The 26,481-nt window shown below is 47.4% G+C and overlaps 1 protein-coding gene across 22 annotated transcripts in view; it reads left to right on the top strand.

Moving 5' to 3' along the window:
• Positions 1 to 26,481, top strand: part of tenm3 (teneurin transmembrane protein 3) — a 484,477-nt gene that overhangs the window by 405,471 nt on the left and 52,525 nt on the right. For 11 of the 22 annotated variants that reach the window (XM_064335073.1, XM_064335078.1, XM_064335062.1 and 8 more), the window contains 7 exons: positions 2,199 to 2,321; positions 6,698 to 6,912; positions 11,241 to 11,451; positions 12,847 to 12,948; positions 13,413 to 13,607; positions 15,324 to 15,524; positions 22,008 to 22,193. In XM_064335073.1, the coding sequence (XP_064191143.1) occupies positions 2,199 to 2,321; positions 6,698 to 6,912; positions 11,241 to 11,451; positions 12,847 to 12,948; positions 13,413 to 13,607; positions 15,324 to 15,524; positions 22,008 to 22,193 (1,233 nt within the window). Of the gene's footprint in view, positions 1 to 2,198; positions 2,322 to 6,697; positions 6,913 to 11,240; positions 11,452 to 12,846; positions 12,949 to 13,412; positions 13,608 to 15,323; positions 15,540 to 22,007; positions 22,194 to 26,481 lie in introns of all 22 variants that reach the window. The other 11 variants (XM_064335072.1, XM_064335071.1, XM_064335067.1 and 8 more) reach the window with 1 other exon arrangement.

Below are 26,481 nucleotides of genomic sequence, written 5' to 3'. Positions count from 1 at the left end.
GCGTTCATTTGCCCGTTTGATGGCGAGTGAGATTCGAAGGTTAAACCGGGTTGTTTCCGTGTCATTGAAAAGGAGGGCTAATTAAGGGCCCTGGACACCTCGACAAAGACGGTCAGTGCCCCGCCTTTCCCCTCCAGGGCTCCCCTGTGGTCCCATACCTCATCCGGCTGGGGGGGGGGGCAGGTGAGGGGAGTGGGGGGTGGACCTGATTTAATGAGTCCACAGCGAGAGGGGAGGCCGCGCCCAGGAGGAGGAGGTCAGGGGCGAACTGTGGAACTGCAGCGTACCTGCCACAGGGAGCCGGCCAATATGAGCACTCCTGAGCCGGCCCTGTAATTGGGCTGCTGGGCTCCCCCAGCTTGACTTAACCCCCCCACCCCCACAGGACACACAGACACACATAAACACTCACACAGATACACACACGCACTCACACAGATACACACACACACTCACACAGATACACACACGCACTCACACAGATACACACACACACTCACACAGATACACACATGCACACAACACATACACACCCACATGCACACAACACATACACACCCACATACACACACACACACGCATGGACATATACATGTACACACACAGACACACACATACATACGTACACACAAACACACACACACACATGCACTTTCTCTCTCTGTCTCAGTCACAGACTCCTCCTTACTTCACTTTCAGATTACCATCTTGAGCCTCTGAATGTTTTTTTAGCATAAAGAGGTCTGTGAGGTGGTCTAGCGTGGGCACGCACACACGCAGGCACGGGAGGCAGGTGGTGTGCGGTCTGATTTCCGCCGGAGCCGTTTCACATTTCCAGGGGGTGAGCGTGTGAGGAGCCCGGAGCCCCCTGCTCACAGCCCCGAAATAGCAGCTCGTTAGGTCCGGCGTCCGCCCTGATGGAGCTTTGTGACAGAAAGCGGGGGGTCGCGTCTCTCTAAGCAGACCAGCCCCCACATGGGCTGCTGCCACCAAAGGAAGGTACAGACCCCCCCCCCCACCACCACCACCACGGAGGCTGCAGAGTTCCTGGGCTCACCGGTGGCCCGGCCGGCAGGGGCGGGGCTAACGTCATTAGAGCACAGCAGCAGGGCACCGTTGGGATCGTCTGGTCGGCTGTGGTGGGCGGGGCTTAAACCAGCCAGGTTGCCTCAGGTTACCTGAGAGATCGCCCCTTAGCCAATCACGGCGCACCTAGAGGTTGCAAGCTGCCAGCAGACACCAACTTGGCTCACCTCCATGCAGTGCTGTCTTTCCTGTAGCATGCTTGTGTGCCTTGCAATGGGGAGGCTCGCAAGAGAGTGTTTAGGAGGGGCGTACGCACCTTCAGCTACCCAATCATCTGTATGGATGCCTGGTGGTGTAGTTGTGTCGTGGAAACAAGAGGCAATTGAATACGAGAGAGAAAAAAATGGATTAAGAAGAACCATTCTTGGCAGTTTAGTTCTTACATGTCAGAGGTGGAAAGTCCAGGGGTCAGAAAGTGAAAGCCCACCATGTGTTTCTCCCACCCATGAACTGAGCCAGCTGATTTCACTAATTAGTTCTGCCTCCTGGCCGAAGAACTGTGCTTATTAGCAAATCCAGGTGATTGGAACAAAATACTGAGAGGACTCTGGGTTTTCCATCATGTCAGTCAGATCTAATAGACTGAACTGTAGGTAAATAATATTTTTTGTGTGAAAGATTTCATTGCTTATATATTTTTTTCTACTCATTGTGGATTGCATATCAGTTCTTAAAGTACCACCTATTTGATTGTACTCCTGTCAAAGATTACAAATTCATTCAACTGCATGAATAAACTGCCTCTCAAGACTTGTTACTAGGGAAATGATCTTTTCTGAATGCTGCATTTAAAAAAAAAAAATTCTAAATGCTGAATGTTCTGCTTTGAATTGGACAGAGAATGAGTTCTCAAGTGTTAGTCCTTTCCCACAGGTGACCCTAATAACACCTGCCCCTCTCTCCCTCCCTTAACCCATCTCTATCACTCTCCCTCCCTTCCTCTCCCTTTCTCTCTCTCTCCCTCCCTCCCTCTCTCTCTCAATCTTTCCCTCCCTCTCTCCCTGTCCCTCCCTCCCTCCTTTCTCCCTCCCTCTCTCTCTATCTTTCCCTCCCTTTCTCTCTCTCCCTCCCCCCCCTCTCTATCTTTCCCTCCCTCTCTCTCTCTCTCTCAGCCATGCACCTCTTTGGCCTGAACTGGCAGCTCCAGGATGCAGAGAGCTTCACCTTTGAGAACGGGCAGGTGAAGCCTGAGGCCACGCCCACCAACACAGTGACCGCACTCTCAGCTGACAGTGGTAAGGGCCAGACGTATTACTCATGTGTGCACACACCTCCACACACTCATTCGCACAGACACACGCACACACACACACACACTCACTCACTCACTCACTCACTCACTCACTCACTCACTCACACACACACGCACACACCCACTCACTTACACACACACACACACACACACTCACTCACTCACTCACACACACACTCACACACACACACACACACACACACACACTCACACACTCACACACACACACACACACACCCACCCACTCACTCACACACACCCACCCACTCACTCACACCACATGTCAGTTAAGAACATTCTAATCACATATTTGTGATCTTATACCATAAAGGGTTAAAAAAAGAACAGCCCATAATGACACCAGGGACAGTTTGTGTGCTCCCTGTGCTCCTGTGCTCCTGTACCCAGCGCTGAAAGCCTGCAGTGTGTGGAGTGGCTCTCTCTCCGTCCCGTAACCGTGGGTGACACATTCAGGTTGACGCTTATCCGAATAGAAGTCTGCACCGAAGCAGTCGTGCTTCATTTAGCATTTTGGCCGCACTGCAGACACCAGCTCAATCAGCCCTCCTTGCCCCACCCCCACCCGGACAAGCCCCACCCCACCACTCTCAGCCCAGCTCCCTATTAACTGGGGAGAGCCGGGAGGGGGGGTGATATGTGCACATTTCACGGAGGACATTAATGTGCATAAAGCAGAGGTCCCGTCTGAAATGAAAAGTGGAATCCACTGGTAAACAACCTAGCAGGAGATGTAAATCCTCGTGAGTGGCATTAATTAAGATGGCAGGAAGTGGAATCAGGCCATTTATGGGCAATCAATAACAGCCATTCCTGTGGCAGGAGGGGCACAGGCACATACTAACAGACATGTACAGTATATAGGCACGCACACACGTACATATTCACCCACTTATGTACAAATGCATTCATTCAGAAGCATACATACAAACATATTGGCACACACACAAGCACACATAGATGTAGGTACACACACACACACTCACACAGACACACACACGCTGAATCAGATTAACATACACACGCTCAAATGAAAATTTGAGTCAGCAGAAGCGGACTAAAACATGCATATGTGGAAACACGTACGTGCGCACGCTTAGGGGTCAGGGGAGTGCACGTGCGCACGCACGCACACCCCAATTCGAAATTACAGCAATAATGCGGCTCGCCCTCCTTTCAGTCTCCGCTGTTCACCTCTGCGACAGACGTCTGACCTAAAAGCATTCGCTCTATAAAGCGCTGAGTAAAAAGCAATCACTCCAGTGCACTCACTTTGAAATTGCAGGACATGCTCTATTTTATCTCTGCTGCGATGGCTGAAGAAATCTGAGTTCAGTCAACAGTGAGGGTGCGCTCCTGTGTCTCTCAGAAAACAACCCTTCGGGTAGAAAGATGAGAAAGTGTTAGTGCGCAGTTACTAATGCTACACACCGGCTAATGTTTTAAACGATTCAACAAATTCAGGTGTGTTACAGTTCAGTGAAATAAATCAGATGCTACCTATTTTCAGAAATTACTCTTTTAATCTAAGAGTTTGTTGAATGGTTCATTTAATTATAGTGCCAAAGTAGAGATACACGGTGGCTGTCTTAATTATGCTTTAATTGTATATTATTTTTTAATCATTATTTTCATAGTCGCAGAGATCAGTGCACAAGATAGAAAAAGAAAAATTATTATGCCTTTAATTTGCCTGTCAATTATGATATTTCAGGGAGGCCCACATCCATTTGCGGGTTGCTGTTGCACAAACTGAGGCCTGTGTATTTTTCTTGAGCTTGTACTTGTTTTTATTCTGCATCTCTGGGGGCGGCGCCTGACCAGCTGTTCTGTGAATTTACAGTTTACAGATTTAAATTAATGCGTGACTACCGCCCGAACGAATACGTGCCGCAACTTCATGCTCAGGCATTAAAATGGTGGAAGTGACCTTCCAGAACCTTCCAGAACCCGGAGAGATGTCGAATGTTATTTCAATTTATTACACCTAACCACCGCCACGCAGGCATGCTACGAACTGTATATTTTGACAATGGTGCTCTTGAGGGTAAGAAGATTTGCACCCTCAAGTAAGCATATCAAAAACTTGTTTGCTTTTCTGATGAGGCTATTTGTCACGTTCAAGCTCAAGACGTGTTTTCCTTCACCTGGAACAACCTCCGTGCGTAGGGACCCGGCTCGGTTGCGCGACTCCTCCGAACGCGTTGGCGAAGTCGCCGTTGTTACGGTAGCGCTAGCGTCTAGCTAGACCCCTCGCGCAGGCGGGCGGCCGCATTCCTTTCCGCTCAAGTGATTTCGGGTCACCGCTTTCGATTGTGAAAAGCGAGGGGTTCCAGGGACACAATTTTTCTTTTCGGCTATTCAGGGGCAGAACATTCCGGAACATTTTTTTTCTTCTTCTTCTTCTTCTATCCTCCTCGCTAATGGCCTGCGATTTTATATCGTTCCTTTTATCAGTTATTGGGCCTCAATGGAGCCCTGTAGGCCCTTTGAAATATTGTGTGGGCAGCCGGTCTGGTGATTCAGCACTCACCCCTGGGGTGGCAGCGCTGGCTGTGGAAATAGCTGTGCATTACAGAAGCAAGGCTGTTTATTGAAGTTTGCATGTATTTAATGTCAATAATTTAGGAGGGTGTTACGTACCCCCCGCCTCTCGCTTCCTTCAAGTGAAACATGCCTTTGACATTACGTTTTCAAAATGTCTGCGGTTATCTTTTTTTACTTAATATGAATAAAAACAGAAAGAGGGAGAGGAACAAGGTTGGAGTAAGTACCTTTTGTAAAGCATTCCAGTTGCCTGCATTTTGTTTGTTCCTGGAACCCAACGCACACACACACCTACACGCATACATATACACACACACACCTACACGCACACATACACACACACACACAAGGGCTCAAATGTATTGAATTAAAAAGTCAGAAGGGGTCAGAAGGCGATATCAGGGTCAGCACGATCTGGAAGTCCTGAGAAGACACTGGAGCTGACGCTGCTCTCTTGCTAAAGCATGGACTATTAATGGGGAATAACCCAGTTGTGGTGGTTTGGCGTCGTTTGAGTGCTATTACCTTTGTAATGCTGACTGTGTGCTCATAAAAATGGTAATGCCGCAGCAGCCTTAGCCATATTGTTTTTGGCAGCACATCCTGTCCCACATGTCACATCTGTGTAATTAATGGTTACCCTGTAATTCCTGAGTCATTTCTAAACTGTTGGCTCTGTTGCCCCTTGGAAGAGTCCTGAAATACAGCGAATGGACATGAACCTACACGTGTTTGATATTACTGAAATTGCTTCATTAGTAAATAGTGGCGAGTCATCAAATTAATTGCTACTTTTTAAACACTGTTTGAAGTGATTGTACTATTAAAACTTGATGGAGCTGCCTCAGTGGACGTGCTTGAAATACAGCCAAATACGTTAAGTACCTACAATTAATCTTCGGGATGAGGTCGCCCGAGTTTGATCCAGTAATTCAAAATGCCTTTAAAAACATTTTTAAACTCTGAACATGATAGGCCGGAGTGAGACCAGGGGTCTGGCTAGACGTAAGCAACCTAACTGAAGGGAGATAGATATCTACAGGATATAGATTGACTGATCAATAGATGATTATGACAGATATAGATGTGTGCAATAGTATGTAAAGCAAGGAGAGGGAGGGATAAATGCTTTGTACATTTTTTGATACAATTCACATAAATTTCATCATACAATATAAAACCGGGTGTCCTTTGACAGCATATTTAAAATATGCTTATGAAACTGCAGCCATGGTGATAGATAGTTTTTATGATTATTATGCACTAATCTGTAACACAAGAATAGAGATCACTGCCCCCATGAATCTGCTGACATTGGCTGAGAGGTTATCCACCGTGACACTTCTGATCCTGTCATTTCTGAATAAAGTGAATGATTAGGAGAGAGAAATAAATAATTTAATCTATATCATAAATTGTGTAGCCTCTGTTAGTAACCGGTGTTATCATATCGACTAAAACCTTTTTGTTTGGTTCAGAGTTAAGTTCCTAGAATAGTAGGTGCGTTAAGTTGTGTAATGGAAAGTTGTGGTTAGTTTTGGGGTTTTGTTTAGGATTAGGGTTAGGCCCGGGATTAGAAAGATAATTGGAGTGCTGCTTTCTCATCAGCTTGCGGATGCTTTTCCACCCTGTGTAATTACGTAGACCGCCAACCCGCCCACACACAGATAGTCACAAGGTGTAGAAGCATTGAAACCGCTCTGCTGCAGCTTCAGGTTAAGTCCATCAGTGAATTGCATGCCGAAGTGATCCCTGTGTCCACTTTTTCATTAATGCACCTCTCCCCCCCCCCAGGGAAACTGGGCATATTCCTGCAGGAGAACAACACCATCGACACGGGGGAGGTGGACGTGGGGAGGCGCGCCGTGCAGGAGGTGCCGCCCGGCATTTTCTGGCGCTCCCAGCTCTTCATCGACCAGCCGCAGTTCCTCAAGTTCAACATCTCCGTTCAGAAGGACGCGCTGGTGGGGGTGTACGGCCGGAAGGGCCTGCCCCCCTCCCACACGCAGGTACGGCTCGCCGGGACGCTTTCGGGCCTGCTTTCAGTGGGGGTGGGGTTCAGTGGTTCCCATGGTAACAGGATGGGGAGGGAGGGGTCTTTAGCGCAGTTCGTGGGGCACAGGAGTCTGAAGCCATAGAGGAATCCCGCCGTGCGCCTGGGGGGTCAGTCCCTTATCATGGTGCTGTCTGCACGAGTATGACTCCATCTCTGTCTGCTACCCTCTCTGCTTTCCTCCTGTCTGAATAAAGGAAAATAGGAAAGGAAGTGTGGCCTGTCTAGTGTCCTTTAACCCCTTTAAGTTGTGACATCACAAATGTGTGATTAGAATGTTCTTGACCGAACATTCTAATGCTGATGTAACAATCACTGCTGGTAACTGAAAGTAACAGAGTTCTAGAACACTGACAAAAACCTACTCTTCAAAGGGTTAACAAATAAAATTTAATAAAAGTAACGGGAGGGATGGGGAAACTTTATGAGGATCGTGGCCGTTGGAAATAGTTTTGAAACAGGAGCCCGATGAAAGATAATTCTTGATTTCCCATTCTTGTCATTTTGAGTTTCCCCAACGGAGGTTTCCTTGAACGTTCAATTTGTCTCTCTTTTTACATCAAGAGGAAAGAAGTGAAGAGTTTGCACCTTGTTTGGAGGGCCATTCATTTGGCAGAGAACTTCATTCAGAGCATCGATAAAAGCTGAAGAATGCCGTCGCGGGCTTGATTACAGTTTTTTTTTTTTTCCCCTCAATTTATTGAGCTTAGTATTGCAGCCTTTCCGAGGGTCGCCTGCCTCTGTCAGTAAGCGCCGCCGCGTGGCGGTTTATCTTTCGCGGCTACGCCTGCTCAGCCTCCGTAAGCCGCTCTGTGCTAACACAGGGGCCAGCGGCCAGCGCGGCTTTACACACAATCTCCCAGAGTGCCATCTGCTAGCGCCGCGGCCGGGGCAACCACCCAGGTGACCGGGTCTCTGCCTCCGTACACAGACTGAAACTATATTTAAAGGAGCATTTGCAAATATGTGCATGTATTTATATATTTAAAAAATAAATACGCAAAAAATGAAATGATTAATGATGAACTTTATCTGTTTAAGTGTGTATTTATGTTTTTAAATGTGTCGTATTTGTTATTGGTGTTTTCGTGGTCCTTTTTAGAGAATTAATCTTTTTTTTTATTTTGCAGAAAAATACTAATCCTTTAGCCTGTTAAAATAACTGAAGCAGATTATGATTAATGTTTATCTCGCATAGTAAAATGAATTAGACTGTTCCACAGCATTTTCTGTAGGTGTGCTGTAAAAGGTTGACCATGTTTGAATGCCCTTAAAAAAACAAAAAGATAATCCCTCAGAACTATGTGGCTGTGTCCCTCTGTGTTAAATCATTCAGAGTATGATAACGTGTATATGGGGGGGGGTGGAGATGGCGGGGGGGGCTATATGGTGATGGTGGTGATTATGTATGGCAGGGGAGTGGGGGGTGGGAGTGGCTATATGGTGATGGTGGTGATTGTGAATGATTGATGGCGGGTGGGGGCTATATGGTGATGGTGGTGATTGTCTGAAGGTCATACACAAATCTCCATCAAGCGAAGCGCAAAACGAAAGCACTTTCCCGTAACGAAGAAGATGGGTGACGAACGTTCGCGCCGCACCGATCCATATCTGTCACAGATGTCTGAATTGCTGCTTTAATTGTAGCGGAGGAATCAATGGGACTCTTTGAGGAAGCATAAAAAATAATAACCAAAGCTATTGGTGTATCGGCGCTCGGGGGAAAATGAAGAAATGAATGAATCGGCTTTTTGCCCTCATGGATACATTTCTGTCGGAATGTTTATTTATTTATTTATTTATTTATTTATTTATTTATTTATTCTCCGGTTTTATTTCCAGCCTGATCATTTGAGGATGAATTATTAAATCATCCCCCGTACGCCTTTTTCAGTAAATAGTAAGGAGAGGGAAATTTGACGCAAAGCATTTTTTCGTGGCCCTAGATGTTAAAACATCGTGATCGACTTTTCATTAGCCGCTAGCGGCATCGTTGCCTGCGCTGGGCCGAGCCAACGTGGAGAGCGAGGCTGTGTCCGTCTCCTCCGGGCCGTCATTAGTTTATCTGAATGAGATCAAACTGGGCGTGTGCGCTTTTCATGGGGCGTAATCCTGCCACATGCCCTTACTGGTGAATTAAGGCATGAAAGCTTAGGCCCTTCATCGCCATTGTGCCTCGTCCGCTGCGCAAGGAACCCTCGGCATCAGTCGAGCTCTCAGAATCGGCCGGCTGATAACCGCCGTTTAAAGTTCAAACCTCCCCGCCCGCCGCAGCCTTTTTCCGCCGGCTTGCAGATTGCCTCTCGTCCTTCGGCGATAACGACTCGCGTTCCGGTGGACCTGCGACTGCTGAAGCGAACTGGGGGGGGGGAGAAAAGGTTTCTCCGCGCCTTCCATACGTTTTATCGTTGGCTTTGGTCGCGCGTCGACCTTTTTTGTTCCTTTTAAGACGTGACAGTTGCTGGCGCGCAACGTGTTCAGCGGGCTTTTAACAACAAGTGAATACCAACTGAGGGCGGCTCGCGAGGCGGGCGTGGGATTGGAACTGATGCGCTGATTCAGTGAAGATAAAATCTCAAATTACATTTTTTGTGTCATTGACACGTGAAATCGACACCGGAAAATGTGCACGGATTATAACGTTTTAGGATTATCACCGTCTGCTTGTTAAAGGAACCCTTGAAATATGACAGAAATACTTGTTTTTTTATGAAACAATGCATGTAATATTCTTTGTTTTTTTTTTTTTTTCATTCGTACACTCACACACACGTTCATATTCACATATGTACATGGATATTTATTTTTTAAACTACTGTTTTTACCATTTAAATACAATTGATTTTATTAAAATAATATTATCACCAGTATAATCGCACAGGTTAAATATTCCTGACATTAAACCTTAAAATGCTATTTGAATATTTCACTTTCAGTTTGTAGTTTATATATATATTGGATCCTACTTGTTCTCTGAAGCAAGGAGAACAGGCAATCATCACCCAAGCTCTTTACTCATAAAGAGATGTGCTGTACAGTACAGAAGCAAGAAAATTTGGCACATTGACTAAAATAAATGCATAGCATCCTCCTATGTTTTACCAATATAGCTATTTATTTGTCTATAATCATAAAATAAGCTTATTTATTGTTTATGCATAATCGTTGATAAATGCAAAGGTAAACATTGGAATGAACAAATAAGATTTTATTTAACTTTGTATTAGTACTTGGATAGTACTGCCCTGTACAAATACAGTCCAGCTTTTCATTAACCTTGTCTTACCCTTACCCTGAATGAGCCTGGTAGATAATATGGTTCTAGCAAAATATTTTCTATATAATATAAAATATTGTAAAATATTATAATATAAAATATTGTAGAATTGTCACAGTAGTAATGCAAATGCAAAATAAATTCAGAGGATATGATTGTCTCTTACCCAAAGAAGCAGCTTAATTTCCTCTCAGACTTCATTATATCTTATACACATTTTTACAAGTTTGCCACCTTTTTCAGCTGTGATATGCAGAGATGTTTTTTAAATTGGCCTTTAAAGTCTTTTGTGAAATTCTTCATTTAAATTTAAATTATTCTTCTTTTTTATATTTGCTCAGGAAGAGCAAGGCTTTTTATTTTGTTTCAAATAAATATGGATATTCATGAGCCTAACTGCTGAGAAAATTAAGATCAATAACTACTGAAATTTAGCATTTGTAATGCCTGAATTATTAAAAATTATTTATAGATTATTCTGTTTCTGCTGATTTTCTTGAAATTTGTAAAATTATTTTCTTAAACATAGCGAACATTATTTAATATATTTAAATAAATATTTCTATTTTGATGAGGTGCTCATAAGACAGCATGCCATTCAAAGGGATTCTGCGTAGGTCTCAGTGCTAAGATCAAGAGAGAGAGATGAACATTATGCACTCACCGCTTGGTGCATTTTACAGAATAACAGCAATTACTTTTTAAAATGTAAACAGCTGCCCTCTCATTTTTAATGTGAAACATTGCAACAAAAGGGAATAGCCAATGTGCTATGATCACTTACACTATGTCATTTAACGTTAGAAAAAAATATTATTTCTATATAACCATGTGAGATCTGTGTCTTTTTGGCTGGACCGCAACAGCGGGGCCAGCCCTACAAACGTGGATGTCTGTGACTGAGTGAGTGAGCGATGAAGTTACACCATTGGTCGGCCAGATCACGTGTGTTAGGTCCAGCCATATCCTAGGTTTTAACCTGGTCTTGTTTCCTTGTATCTTCTCAGTATGACTTTGTGGAGCTGCTGGACGGCAGCCGTCTCATCGCTAAGGAGAAGCGGGCCCTGATCGAGGCCGAGGGCGGGGGCCGAAGGGCCCGGTCGGTCAACGTGCACGAGGCCGGCTTCATCCAGTACCTGGACTCCGGCGTCTGGCACCTGGCCTTCTACAACGACGGCAAAAACATCGAGCAGGTCTCCTACAACACCATCGTCATCGGTGGGTGTAGACTTAGAGAACGGGCTTCTTTCTTTGAGATTTTAAAACACTGCCAAGCACTGTTTAAAATATTAAGGTGAAGGATATATTGTAAATTTTCATGAGATACATTTAATGTTTTTAAAAATTATTCACATCTGTTGAATGGAATTCTATCTTCCATCTAATTCTGGGAATTTTGTGATTATGATTAACAGTACACATGCGTATCCATGGCTAACAATTTTACACTGATAATTTTGCATTGATGAGTGATAATTTTACATGGCAGTTGGGTGGTGTGTGTGTGTGTGAGAGAGAGAGAGAGAGATTGTGTGTGTGTGTGTGAGAATGTGTGTGTGTAATATGGTCAGGTGGTGTGATTAGCCTCTGAGTAACAGCAGGAGAGCCCAAACCAGCATCAGAGAGGCTGAGCACAGTGCAGATGAGGCTTTTCTTGTGGGCTCTCCTCCTTTTGTACATTTCCCACTTTTACAAATCAGAGGATAATAACAGGGCAACACTCTTGCTCACCTCTCCGGAATCTGATTTCTAATCAAACCGTGCTCTCCCGACAGTGTCACAAAATTTCTACCTCTTTCTCCACCACTTTATTTTCAGATTGCTGCAAATTAGAGCAATTTCCTTTTCAAACTGAGCATTTTGGAGGGCGGGTGGGTTGACGGGGGAGTTGGGGGGGCACATTTTATATTCCAACATTTTATATTCAGATTACAGTGTGAGCGGGTCAGCTCGGAATAGCAGTATTGCAAGCGAGTAAGCTCATGGGGTTGACGTGTTATATATTAACCTTAGGAAATTAAAATTGATTATTTCATCCGGAGAGCATGAGGCTGAGAAATGATGAACAGGGAACACGGCTCCCCGGCGTCCCCGCGGTAACTACACGGGGAACAGGAAGGGGGCCCGACTTTATTATCCTGTCAAAGCACTGGGCCTCTGCGCTTTTTCGTTTGTCCACGTCTAATGAAATTATTGACAGGTGATGTCATAATCGCCCGGCGGGCGCTGACATCATCGCGAACGTCCAGTAAGGCCGAGAGAGCGAGCGATGAGAAAAAGCCTGCTCTCCTCAAACACTTTTTTAAGTGAAAGGAAAATGCCGCTTCAGACGATTAATGTCCTATCTCGCTGTGGAAGGGGGAATAATCTGCTTGTGCTGCCAGTTGATAATTGGTCATAATAATGTGTTGATTGGTTCATTACTGCAAGCGAAGAGCCACGCTTTTGCCTTAATCAAGCATCTGGCAGTGGTTTAATTAAAGATTGGAGAACCGCGTGTCTGAAACTCTGAATGTATGCTAATTTCAGAGCAGAGAGACCCGTTAAATCAACCTCCCCAATTAACTCTAGATTCTTTGAGCTTATGTTCTTCATTTTGATTCTTCTCCACAGACTCCATCATGGAGTGCCCTCACAATTGCCATGGAAACGGAGACTGTCTGTCCGGAACGTGTCACTGTTTCCCAGGATTCCTTGGACCGGACTGCTCGAGAGGTGCACGCCTTACCCATGAAAACGTCCTGCCTTCAACCAGAGTGGCCATCCTCACACAATCAAGAGTAGTCGTTAAAATATTTTTGGTGTTAAACACATTTGGCTTTCAGTTTCTAGTTTTTTTTTTTTTGTATTTTCACATGTTCATGTTCCTTGTATCCACATTCTGAGCACATGTTTGGTTACTAAGAAACGGGGCTCCGCATCCCTACCCTAGGATATGCTGTCTTTTTTTAAATGAATGAAAAAATATCAGCAGCCAATTGAGGGACCAGGTGTGACAGCTGTGTAATTGACTACCTTAATTGATCTCTTCATTGATGAGTCACAACAGAAACCAGCAGCCCCTGTAGCTGGCCAACACCTGGAGACAGGGCTGAGGACCACTAACGTGGGCACACATGAAAGCCCCGCCCCCTTTATAAAGAAAACCGGGGCCAATGTGCGCGCTCTCTCCCACACAGCCGCCTGCCCCGTGCTGTGCAGCGGGAACGGGCAGTACTCCAGGGGGCGCTGTCTCTGCTTCAGCGGGTGGAAGGGGACGGAGTGCGACGTGCCCAACACCCAGTGCATTGACATCCACTGCGGGGGCCACGGCATCTGCATCATGGGGTCCTGCGCCTGCAACACTGGCTACAAGGGGGACAACTGCGAGGAAGGTGAGGAGGTGCCCCAGAGTCTGTTCAGTAGTGCCATATAAATGCCAGTCACCGTTTTTTATATATATTTTTAAGAGGGAATACAAAGGAAAGACTGATCTCACCTCACCTCACCTTCTGTTTGGTTCAAAACGGCGCCGATGCGCTGCGTTCGCCCGCCCGCTCCAGAGAGCGATTTCTGTCGGCCTTTTTTCGACTGCCGTGCGTCTCTGTGATAATCACTTACCGCGAGCTAATAGTTCAGCGCTCCAGAAACAATCGCTATTTTCTACTTCGCAGAGCAAATAATTGCATTGATGTCCTTATTGATACGGAGCTCTCGCTCGACGCGTGGCTGTGGAGCCGGCTCTCAGCTGCAGCCCCGGACTGGAATGGATTTTCTTGCGAGAGCTGATTAGCTAAATTAGCTTTGCGTGCTAATACTGCAGACAAAATGGTGGATTGTTCACAGGTTTTTTTTTTTTTGTTTTTTTTTTCCTTTTTCCTGGTTTCGTATCCTCTGGAGAACGTCTTTTCTCCACCTACTCAATAAAATGGGTTTTTATCGATTCCCATACAGGAGGCTAATGCAATTAACTCCCCAGAATGAAGTTTTCAGGCCACTGACCCCCATGCATAAAGCGCGGTGGAGTCGATGGGGTAATTAAGTCACGTCGTTTCCGCCACGTTAAAGGGAATTAAGGGGGGGAGGGGGGAGCGGGATCCCGCCATGTCCGGGCGCGTAAGGGCGCCAGCCCGCCCCCCGGGGCCGCCGTACCGTACCCTGATCGCTGGGAGTAGACCGCACATTTTACCCCCCCCTCAGCAGGAGAGGCTAAGTGACTCCCCCCCGAGCACGGCTCTAATGAAATTCAGATCCAGGGAAATTTCGGGGGCCAGGGCATCAGGTCTGTACGCGCTCTCCGTCCCCGTGTACAGTGCGTATACCTGAAGTGTACGCAAGCGTTGAGGAAGAGAACAATGCGTGGTCACCAATTATACAAACACTTAGAAAATCACATATACCCTGGGCTTTCTTATTGCTTTCTCCCAGTATGTGGTTTCTTATTGTCTTTAAATTACTGTTGTATATGTGGTAGGGAAATTGAATTATTTATATAATATTTAGCGATAAGAACGTGTAATTATGATGGATTATGTAATTATAATGCTAAGTAATTATATTGTTTAATTACGTATTTTCAGTTTGCTGCTCCTGTCAGCATCCTCTCGGCACTGACATCATCTCCTTGGGAAATTATAATGAGCGTGTTTACAAGTGGCGGTTTGCCGAAGTGTTGCACGGAGATGTCAGACCAGGCTTCTGGAAGCTTCGGGCCCACGCGGTGTCTTTCTCTAATCCGATTCCAGGGGCTCAAATTGGCTCAGTTAGTTTGCAAGGCACACAAGTTCTGGCATTTACAAAAGGGTTCAAGAAGTCAGATTATTGTGATGTCAGCAAGTACATACTCCAAAGTGGTTTAATGAGAGCCTGCTTCCCACTAGGGCAGGAGTTAGTATTAGTGTAGGTGTTTTCATCACAATATGTACAGGCTAAAATGTGGTTTCATGTTCTCTTTCCATCTTTCTCTGTCGTATTTTCTCTCCTCCTGTCTCTCTTTGTGTTTTCCCCTTATCCTCTTGCCCTCTCTAATATTCTCTCTCTCTCCCTGTCTGTCTCTCTCTCGCTCTCTCTTTCTCCGTTGCTCTCTCTCTCTCTCTCTCTCTCTCTCTCAGTGGACTGTTTGGACCCATCGTGCTCAGCACACGGGGTCTGCATCCACGGAGAGTGCCACTGCAACCCGGGCTGGGGGGGAACCAGCTGCGAGATCCTCAAGACCATGTGCCCGGACCAGTGTTCAGGGCACGGCACCTACCAGACCGACACCGGGACCTGCACCTGCGATGCCAACTGGACCGGGCCGGACTGCTCCGTCGGTAAGGATCGCACCGGTGGGTTTGTCGTACACTCCGTGTTTAACCCTTTAAAGGGTCACATCACAAATATGTGATTAAGAGTAACAGTCAGTAACAGACACTTCTGGAACACTGAACATTCCAAAAAAAGAAATATTCTTAACCCTTTGAAGAGTAGGTTTTTTTGGAATGTTTTTCAAAAGTCAGTGTTCTAGAACTCCGTTGCCTTCAATGACCAGTAGTGATTGTCACATCAGCACTGGAACGTTCCGGTAAGAGCATTCTAATCACACATTTATGATCTCATTTGCATTTGTTTGGCAGTAAGCTTCAACCACACCACCCGCCAATCACTCCCCGCCAGTCGAACCCTAATTTCCTGGGCCTTTACAGCTCCCGTCCCTGACCTGCGTCTAATGTCTGACACGGCGCTGCCAAATGAAAAGACGCTGAATTCGACGCCGCGGGCGCCGTAGGTGGTCAGGGCGTCGTGTAGCGCGGGGACATATTTTCAGACGCGCATCATATTTTTTCTCTCCCCCGCCAGAAGACGCTTTATTCATTACCCGTACGGCGGCGTGAGGGGCGGTAATGTGGGCTTGATGGCGGGTAATAAAAACACTGCGGGCCCCCCGCCGGGCTGCGTGTTCCGCGGGGCGGCGGGAGAGGGGCGAGCACACATCACGGGCCCGTTACCGAAATAACTCAGCGGGACTGCCTGATTCTCTCCCGGACACCGTCGCCAAATGAAACAGTGTGTGTTTCATGCAGAAAGTTTAAAAGGGCTGTACCCCCCCCCCCCTCCTCCCTCACTGATATCCACCCACGTCTAGACTCATTTTTTTTACAAGGAGGTTAAGAGGGAGGGAGGGGAGAAGCTGGAGTCAGCACATTCAGCCTTCTACCCCTATGGAGAGAGGTTATCTCCCCCCCACTCTCCCCTCTCTATCTCCCTTTCCCTTCCTCTGCCACCTCCTCTCTTCCCCTCTCTCCCCTCTCTTTCCCTCTTTATCTTCCTCTGTCTCCCTCCCACCCCCCTCTGTTTTTTTCCCTCCCTCTCTCTCTCTTTCTCTCTCCCTCTCTATGTCTCTTCCCCTCTCTCCCCTTTCTTTCCCTCTCTGTCTTCCTCTGTCTACCCCACCCCCCTCCCCTCTCCCCCCCCCCCCCCCCCCCCCCACCCCCACCCCTCCGATCTGTTTTTCTGTCTCTTTTCTATTAATTAGCTCTGCAGCTCCTCTTCAATTAAAGGCGGTTCGATTAATAAAAGGCGCGGCGCCGCGCGGCGCGGCGCGACCTCCCTGGGAGCGGCGCCCGGCGTGTTAAGAGCTGATAAACACCGCCGCGCGCTAATGAAAAATTGATCAACATCGATTACCGGCGCGGAGGGGCCCTCGCCGCACCCCGGCGCCGGAGTGACAGGGTTCATCACAACCCGTCCCCCGATCCCCCGCCACAAAGAATTAAGTGGCCTTATAAACGACGAAGAGAGAGCGCGCGAGAGAGGGAGAGAGACAGAGAGGGAAAGAGAGGGATATCGATAGAAGAGCACACAGGTAGGCCGTTATATGGATATGTAGCGGAAATAAATGGATTGGTATCCAGACAGACGAATGGATGGATGGGTCGCTGTCAATCTACGGAACAGCTATCAATCTACAGGACGAGCAGGCGCTTAGGTTGTATTTGATGTGAATCAAATTCTTTGGGTTGGTTCAGCCAGTTAACTGATATCTCGGGGCATAATCTAATAAGTTCATGTCTGTGTGCGTTGTAATTAAAATATGTCCAGATATATTTTCATTCCCGTCGCTGCTGTGTTCTCCGTCAGTTCAGCGCTCAAAGCGAAGACGCGATGTTTTCATGTGCAATTAGTGCAGGCGAACTACGGGTGCCCTGTCTCCTTGGCAATGCTCACCCACCCCATACAGTTACCAGCTATTCCTACGCCGAAACCTAGCGCTTTAGTGGAGCAAGCCTAACCGCCATGTTTGTCGACGAATTAACAAACAATAATAAAGAGATTCTACTATTATAGTGTTAACCCTTCAAAGAGTACGGTTTTTGGAATGCCCTTTCAAAATTCCAAGTCGGCGTTCTAGAACTCCATTGCTTTTGATTACCAGTGGTGATTGTTACATCACCATTAGAACATTCAGTTAAGAACATTCTAATCGCATATTTGTGATGTCACACATGAAAGGGTTATGTGTGATCTTCTCTCCTTCCCCCATTACTTACTGGAGGGCCACAGAGCCTCAAAGGCTCCCAAAGAAAAGTGTGAGACTGCGTCAGCTGCCACTAAAGGCTCGATCCGCGGATAGCTATGATACGCAGACAGATGTTTGATCGAGGCTGGGGCGGGGAAGGCTCAGGCGAGCAAGCGCTTCCCCCCCATTTCCCCGTGAGTTATCTCCCTCTCTCTCTCCCCCTCTCCATCTTCCTCTCTCCCTCCCTCCCTCCGTCGCTCCCTCCCTCCTCGGGGGGCTCGTACGTTCCCCACACTTATTTGTTTTGCTTCGTAATGGAGGCAAGGAAAGCGTGACGAACATTTTTCCAGTCGCGAGCGCATTACCCACCCCCCCCACCCCCCCGGCCTTCATCCGGGCAGCAGTGGGTTCGGTTCTTAACCTCCAGGACCAAATTAAAGCAAGCCTTGCTCCTTCTTTTTTATTACATTGCTAATTAAAAGTGAAATGCCTCACAGCCTAAGCCCGTATCGACAGTATGTCTTTTCCAAGCTTTGACATGTTTGTCAATGTTTTTGCCAGTGTGGAGTTGATACACCTGAAATGATGTCAAGGATTAAAAAAGTCTTCAGGTTTATCCCTCCATGTCTGTGATAGCTGAAGAATTACAGGTGATTGTATTGGCATGGGAGACCATTAAAGCAATTGTCCAAACCCTTCACTCAGAGTTAAAGACAAAGCACTGGGCAGTGATGTTAAAGCCTTTGGGAGAGGGGTACTTATTCAAGCCTCTCAAATCTACAAAACAGAAAGAGGAAAGTCTTCTTTAACATGAAGCTGGATGAGCAAGGAACTACTGGTCCTCCCTACCTTTGCTCATCTATGAAATCATGCCACTGATGGCGTGAAGCTTTCAGGCCTACGTGGTGTATATGCAACCTCCTAACTGACCAGAGGTGCCGCTCTTGCGCAGTGAGACGAGGACAGCCTCATCGACACCCCACCCCCTCCCTCCCTCACCTAGGCAACGCTGTAGCCAATTATGCGCTGGCTGTGGACTGCACTGCGCAGTCCATTACCAGGAGGATCCGCCCGACAGCCCCATCATGGCACCCTTCAAGTAAATTACCACAGGCCCTTATCTTATTCCGCAGATATGTGTGTGTGACCACACGTGCACGAGGTTCCATAACACACACACACACACACACACACACACACACAACCAGGCGGTGGAAGTGACAGTTTGAAATATCAGAGATAACGAAAAGGCATTCGATAATAATGCCGCGAGCCCGTGAAACAAAAAGCTCGGGAGAACAGAGGGAGTTTTCCCCGTCGGGTGTCGAGCGCGTCTCGGAGAGAGAGGCTGAGAAGGCGGGGTCACGCTCCGGTTACGGGGGGGGGGGCGTCATCGCATCCCGCAGCCCGCCGAGGTGTTCGCCGCGCGTCAATTAATGTGTCACCGCCGCCTTATTGGCCGGTCGGGAGAACACCCCCCTCCTCCTCCTCCTCCTCCCCCCGCCCCTTAAGAAAAGCTCCGGTCGTGAATGGAATGGCAACCACTGCCCTGCGTCTGCTTGGCTTCATACTTTCAGCGAGCGAGCAGCAGAAGAAGAAGGAGCGAGGCAGGAGCTCAAAGCATCATGGGTACTCATGGGCTCCCTTTGAAGAGCAGGAGGATGTGTCATTTCTTCTGTGTCACATGGAGAGGGGGGGGTGCCAGAGCCATTTCTTTTTAAATTTTTATTTTATTTCATTTATTTATTATCTTATCGGCAAAATGCAGTCAAGGTCCTTTTTTAATGAGTGAAGAAGCAATGTAATTTTTTTTGAGGAGAAGAAGGTAAAGGAGGGAGCAGTTTTTCGATAACTGACGTGACGTTGGCAGGGGCGGTCGGACCGCGGTGGGAACGGAAGACCGCGAGCGCAGATGTTCCGGGCGTGCGCAGAGCGGCTGCCCCTCTCTCCCCCTCATTAGCTGATTTATATGCGGCTGTTTGTTTCTCTCTGTCACCCGCGCTGCAGGGAGCCGCTTTCACAATGCCCCCGCCACCCCCGCCACCCCCACCCCACTGCCACCCCCCCCCCCCCGCCGTGGAAAAGTTCACCGCCTCCGCTTTCATAACCAGGGAGTCACTTTTTACAATGGGCCCCCGCCCACCGCAGAGAAGTTCAACACCTCCGTCTAGATAACCGCCTTCTCGCCCCCCCCCAAACCCCCTCATGGACTCCTACCTTCTCCTCCTCCTCATCCTCATCCTCTTTCTTGTCTGGCTGTCAGATCGGTCGGCTTGGAAGATGACAAAGGAAAGATTTGTGAACGGCCCAGGACTCCTGCAGATACCGAGTGCCCTGAGGAAGGAAGGGTCAGCTAAAAACTTTCAGCAGAACGTGTGAAGACTGCTGACTGTGGAGAGACTGCTAGTAAAACGCGCGCGTCTCTTTAAACAAGGATCACCTGCAGCTTATTCCACTTTTATTGGATTCCGTCTAATGGTAGTAGAGCTTTAGTGTATTTCACATTAAGGTATTGAAATTGTATTACACAGCAAAGGAATTGGGTTACACACTGAATCATTTTTATGATGTCCAAAGAGGTTGGGGGATCTGTCGTAAGTTGTATACCAATCTTTTTTGTTACGATCAAGTACTTGGGGGTAATGATGCAATTTATACAAATAAATAAAAACATTAATAAAAAAAGGGATTGGCTTCAGACAGGTTAGCCTCTTTTAAATTGCCAGCTGTGTAAAAAAAAGATTTTTTGAAAAATTGGCAGATCAAAAGTGTGTTGTTCGCCTGTTTCAAACACATGAGATTCTGCCAGCTATTGCCCTTAGCAGATAATCTGTGACCCCCCCGCCCCCCCCCCCCCATTCTCCCAGCACCCTGAGGCTCCAATGAGGGGGGGGGGATTCTGCCTGTTGGTTTCATATCACTTTCCTAATCAATGAATAAAGACAGGAATCATTCCTGTGGGCGAGCATGAGCTAACACATCTGATCTCCAACGCATCTCAGAAAGGCTGCTGCACCCAACGGACCAACAAATAAATAAATAACCGAATCGAGCATAAATGGATTTGTACGTGACAAAGCACTTACGGGCATATCATCCCTTCAGGATAACGCCCTTGTTAATCCAGGTTTTGGGAATCGCGGTCTTGAGCATCGGTGCCTTGTTCCAGTCTCTGTCCCTGTTCCTGGCAAGCAGTACAATGCGGACAATGCAACGCAAGAGCACTGTTCTGCGCATCACAGCGAAGTCGTTCACATGCGTTTACTCTTAATGCAGTACTGCCACATGTAATTATCTCCTTTAAGGCGCGAGATCACAAATGTGATTAGAATGTTCTAAGCTGAATGTTCTAATGCTGATGTCACAATCACTACTGGTAACTGAAAACAACAGAGTTCTAGAACTCTGATTTGGAATTTTGAGAAAACATTCCAAAAAACCTACTCTTCGAAGGGTTGAAGGGTGTGCACAGTTGAAAGGTACTGGTTAGCATGTGCGTGCTAATCAGGATTTTCCTGATTCACAGAAAATTTAGGTACTGCTCCCAATCTAGCCCCCAAATTCCCACTGCCTCCTCCAACCCCACTTCAAGTAACAACAGATATCTGCACTTTTATACCACTGTCTCCATTCTGATGTGTTGAAGAAGGTAAATAAGGTCATAAATGATGTATGTGTCCAGGCACTTTGGGTTTTCAGTGAACTGTGACACTTACCGGGTGTGGGTCAGTGCCAGTGCGTGAGAAGGACTTTCCATTTCGCCAATTGTAGGATGACGGCTCAAAGATTTATTGCGACCAAACTCCTGGAGTGTGCACTTAATTGTTATTCACCACGTAAACAAAACAGTTGTGAAACATGCATGTTTATATATTCATTGAAAATGAATAAATCATGAGTTGGTATCGATAATTGATCCTTGCCCCTGTGTTTGTGTGTGTATATGCATGTGTGTGTGTGCTGATCTGTGTGTGTGCACGCTCATGTGTGTATGTGTGCGTGTCTCTGTGTGTGTGTGCGTGTCTGTGTGTGTGTGTGCGCATGTGTGTCTGTGCGTGTGTGTGTGTGTCTGTGTGTGTGCGTGCGTGTGTGTGTGTCTCTGTGTGTCTCTGTGTGTGTGTGCGTGTCTCTGTGTGTGCGTGCTTCTGTGTGTGTGTGTGTGTCTGTGTGTTTGTGTGTGTGTGTGTGTCTCTGTGTGTGTGTGTGCGTGTGTGTGTGTGTGTGTGTGTGTGTGTGTGTCTCTGTGTGTGTGTGTGTGTGCATGTGTCTCTGTGTGTGTGTGTGTGTGTGTGCACAGAGGTGTGCTCGGTGGACTGCGGGAGTCACGGCGTGTGCCTGGGCGGGGCGTGCCGCTGCGAGGAGGGCTGGACGGGCTCCGTGTGCGACCAGAAGTCCTGCCACCCGCGCTGCGCCGAGCACGGCTCCTGCAAGGACGGCAAGTGCGAGTGCAGCCAGGGCTGGACCGGAGAGCACTGCACCATCGGTACGTGCTCCCCGCCCGCCACCCGCGACCCACCACCCACGACCCGCGCCCACCCTGGTCCTCACACCACAGCTACACACACACACCTCAAAGGCCTATCTGGGAGGGGGGGCAGAGCCAGGCTTTGAACTGCCGCCTCTTTCTGATCTTCCCCCTCTCCACCGAGCGCTTTTGATGAACCGACTACCCGCCCCCCCACACACCCCTGAAAGGGCTGTGATCACATCGGTTAACCTGTGGGGGAACCGTGTTGGGTGCCCCTCCCCCCGTACCCATTTTTCATATTCTTCAAAGGCTCGGTTTATTTTATTTATTTATTTATTTATGTTAGGTTATCAGCTGTGAGGCAGAGTGGGAATATGTGGGTGGAGTTACAGTATAGCTCTGCCCACTAGGGGGTGGGATGCCCTTGAGTGGCAGTTGGGAAACGGGCAGAACAGCGTGTTGGTTCCATTTTGTCTGAATCTGGCCGTCATTAGTGTTGTATATCAACTGGAAAGCAACAGCTGATATTGCAGTCGAGAGCTTAATGATTTATTGGGTTTTCCGGTTAGCACCTCATCCCCCCCCAAAAGCCAATTTTTATAATTGATTAATATTTTTTTTTTGCTGGCTGAATCTTGTTTATCGGCTGCTGGTATGTTTGCAGTTTGAATTCGTATTCCACAGCGTCTCCTTGGGCTGCTCGCGGCAGGGAATGCAGGGAGTCTGAGCGTTCAATTAGTCAAACTCCTTTTATCTCTTTAACAAATGAGCTTTGTCGTTGTCAGGCATTCTTGTGAATTTTGCAATTATTCCGTGATTAATCAAACCCATTAGGCAAATTATGGCCTAATCCCGGTGGCGCTCCGCGGCTCGGACAGCCCCGGAACGCCTGCTACCCTTCCTGAGCGGGCACGGATTCTCTCTGTCGTGAGGGGACTCAGAATCATCGCAATGGGAATTATTTTTGTGTGTGTGTGTGATAACAATTACCGCATTCTTTTCAGGAATTAGAGGAACACATACTGTAGAAACATGAAAAGGATTTGGGGAGATTATTCAGTATCAGTATAAGAGATACTGAGTACACTTGGCCAAGTCCTGAAAACCAATGTTTTACTTAAATATGTCATTTTAACACAGTGCTAGATGGCTAGCTAACATACATGGTAGATAGGCTAGTTTATTAATCTTACATATCATAATGATTCCTGCTTGTTGCATATGAACTAACTTTAACAAGTTGATTACTACCAAGTTAGTTATCATACCAGTATTTTTTGTTATTCCTGATGGCTAGCTAGCTAACAATATTTACTGGTCTTGACCTTTCTTGCGACCAGCAGTATTAGTGAAATAATGTCTGGTATATTTACAGGTATTTCTGTAGTTTACCTTCTGCTCGGTTCTAAACAGAATCCCGTGTAGCTCTCATGGCAGGGCAGTGCCTCCTGAGTTTAATGAAGTTCACCAAGGCCAACTTTAGCTATTTCATGAATGAATTCTTTTTAGAATCACAGGTCTTGGGGTCATATTGAGCCCGACATGTTGAGTTTGCTTTTCTCATTCTATCAGTGGTATCTGTCCAGATTTAGTTTAAACCAGTTGCCATGGCCATTTGTGTCATAATTAGTCAAAGTTTAGTTTTAAGTAATAATATTGCAATAAATATTTATAATCTACTCTTGGCATCAGTCTAGTGTTACTTGAGTGCTTTAGGTAATAGTAGGATATGGTAATTACCTGTTATAAACACAAACGAAATATCACTGTTCCATGAAATAAAATCATTTCTGTGTGTGTGTGTGTGTGTGCGCATCACATATGCACACACAGACACCCTCTCCTCAGGACCTTGGGGTCACTGTGCATCACAGGTCTGGCCTGGTATGAGAGGTCGTTTGCTGGGCGAGCTCTCACAGGCAGGCTGGGAGAGTGGCAGAATATTGATTGGGCGCTGGGTTGCTTACGGGAATGACCCGCTACGGCCAGCGAGCGCTTCCTGGCATCGTTTGCAATTTCTTCTCCGTAAGAGGAGCAATGTACGCGTTCGCCATCGTCCGCGCGGACCACTCCCTCCCCCTCTCCTGCAGCCGTTAACAGCAGCAGTCCCACCCAGTCCATGGCGTACCTTACCGCAGAGCTTGCCCCCCATGACCCTGTACTGTATTTAGCTTTGACCCCCTGCCAAGCCCCACCCCCCCCCGTAGTGACACGTACATTCCATATGAGACAAAATGACATCATTGCAGAGTTACACCAGCCCTCCAGTAGATTGCTGACGGCTCGGCCAGCGTACCCGGCGAATGCACCCGGCGTGTGTACCCGGCGAGCGTGCCCGGCGAGCGTGCCCGGTGAGCGTGCCCGGTGAGCGTACCCAGCGAGCGTGCCCGGTGAGCGTGCCCGGTGAGCGTACCCAGCGAGCGTGCCCGGTGAGCGTACCCAGCGAGCGTACCCGGCGAGCACCCCCCGCGTCTCGGAAGCGAAGCCGGCTGCTGCGGAGCTCGGAGGAATGACGGAGGAGGGTTCCGGGCGCGTCGTGACAGGATTTCAGATTGCCCCCCCCCCCCCCCGGGCGCACGATACCGCCGTCGCTCCGTCCGTTTATATAAAACACTCTGAGGCCCGTTCCTGGAAACGCTCTCTCTCTCTCTCTCTCTCTCTCTCTCTCTCTCTCTCTCTCTCTCTCTCTCTCTCTCTCTTTCTCTCTCTCTCTCTCTCTCTCTCTCTCTCTCTCTCCTCTCTCTCTCTTCTCTCTCCTCTCTCTTCTCTCCCTCTCTCTCTCTCTGTCTCTCTCTCTCTCTCCGCGAGGCGTGGGCGGGAGAGGAGAGGAGCCGCTTCTCACGCCGCACGGCACAAGGACAGCTCCGGCGTCTCTGGCCATTGAGTGACTTGCCTCTTTGACAAAGCACCTTTAATCCAATTACGCGCCATCCAAAGGACAAGTGTAGCAGCAGGCAATTTGGAAAAGATTGATTCTGCAGTCCACTCCTTCTCTGACGCGCGGAGCTTTAATATTTTTTTTTTTTATTTGTCCATTTTCCCGCCGCTCCGGGGGACAGGTGTTTTTTTCTGCCGCTCGAAGGCCGTTCATTTCCTGTTTCTCGCGAAGCCCCGCTGTCGTTCCGTTAAAAAAAAGTTATTATGGACTCTCAGCTTGTCAGGCCGCCGCTTGTGACTGTTAGCGGCAAAAAAAAAAACTCCTGAAGTTCATTCAAATTGAACTTACGCGAGCAGAAAATATACACACATCCTTCGTGACTTCAGCAGAAATCCATTCTTGTGGATAGAGTAAATTGACTCAAATGACTGAGGTGACCTTTGAAGTAAAGTGAGATTTCTGTTTATTTATTTATTTCTGTTTTTCTCGATTTTTTCATGAACCTATCCAACAAATGTGATCTCCCAGCAGCAGCTGCTATACCAACATGAAATCCTTCAACATGTACTGTACGGTATATTGAAATAGCAACAGTGATTCAACATGACAGTAATTATGCAAGCAAATTATATGCAAGTAACTGTTTTTTTTGTTGTATAGCAAATAATTGTGTTGTTGTATTGTATTGTATTATAGCAAATAATTGTACTGCACCCCCCCCAACCCCACCCCCCCCGCCCCATACAGTATGTTTACAATAGGTCAAATTAAGCAATTAATCCTCATCAAGCCAGAATGCATTTGATTACCAAACATTGCAGATTTTAATTAATGTAATTGTAGAATCTCACACAGACACATGCACACACACACACACACACACACACACTCATGCACTTCTGCACGCATGCGCGCACACACACATGCACTCATGCACGCTCGCAAACGCGCATACACACACGTGCACTCTTACGCACACGTGCTCACACACACACGTGCACTCCAGCACACACGCGTGCACGCACACACACACATATGATATAAGCCGAGAAAATTAAAGGGGCTAGTTTAGTGTGTAGTGAGAAGAAATAGCATACTCTGGGCATTTCTCCTCACACCCCTTCCCGATATTTGTAACATTCTCCCCTAAACTGTGCTGGTTCGGGGACAGGCGCACACTGGGACGCTGCGGGGGAGGGGGAGGGGGTGGGAGGGGGCTGGGTAGCCCGTCCCAAATCTGCGCCCAAATCGCTCCTGAGTGAACCTACAGTCCGCCGTTTACCACATCACAGACTGCACCTCGTTTAATGTCTGTCCATCAGTGTTTCCACCGGCTTGCAATTACTGCTTTGCGTGCTGAACATTCAGCACCATAAGGAAGATGAGCCCCTTTCTCTCTTTCCTCTCACAAGAAATGGTACGGCT

This window comes from Anguilla rostrata, chromosome 5 (assembly GCF_018555375.3).
Source record: "Anguilla rostrata isolate EN2019 chromosome 5, ASM1855537v3, whole genome shotgun sequence".
NCBI lineage: Eukaryota > Metazoa > Chordata > Actinopteri > Anguilliformes > Anguillidae > Anguilla > Anguilla rostrata.
This window is presented reverse-complemented; position numbering and strand designations above follow the sequence as displayed.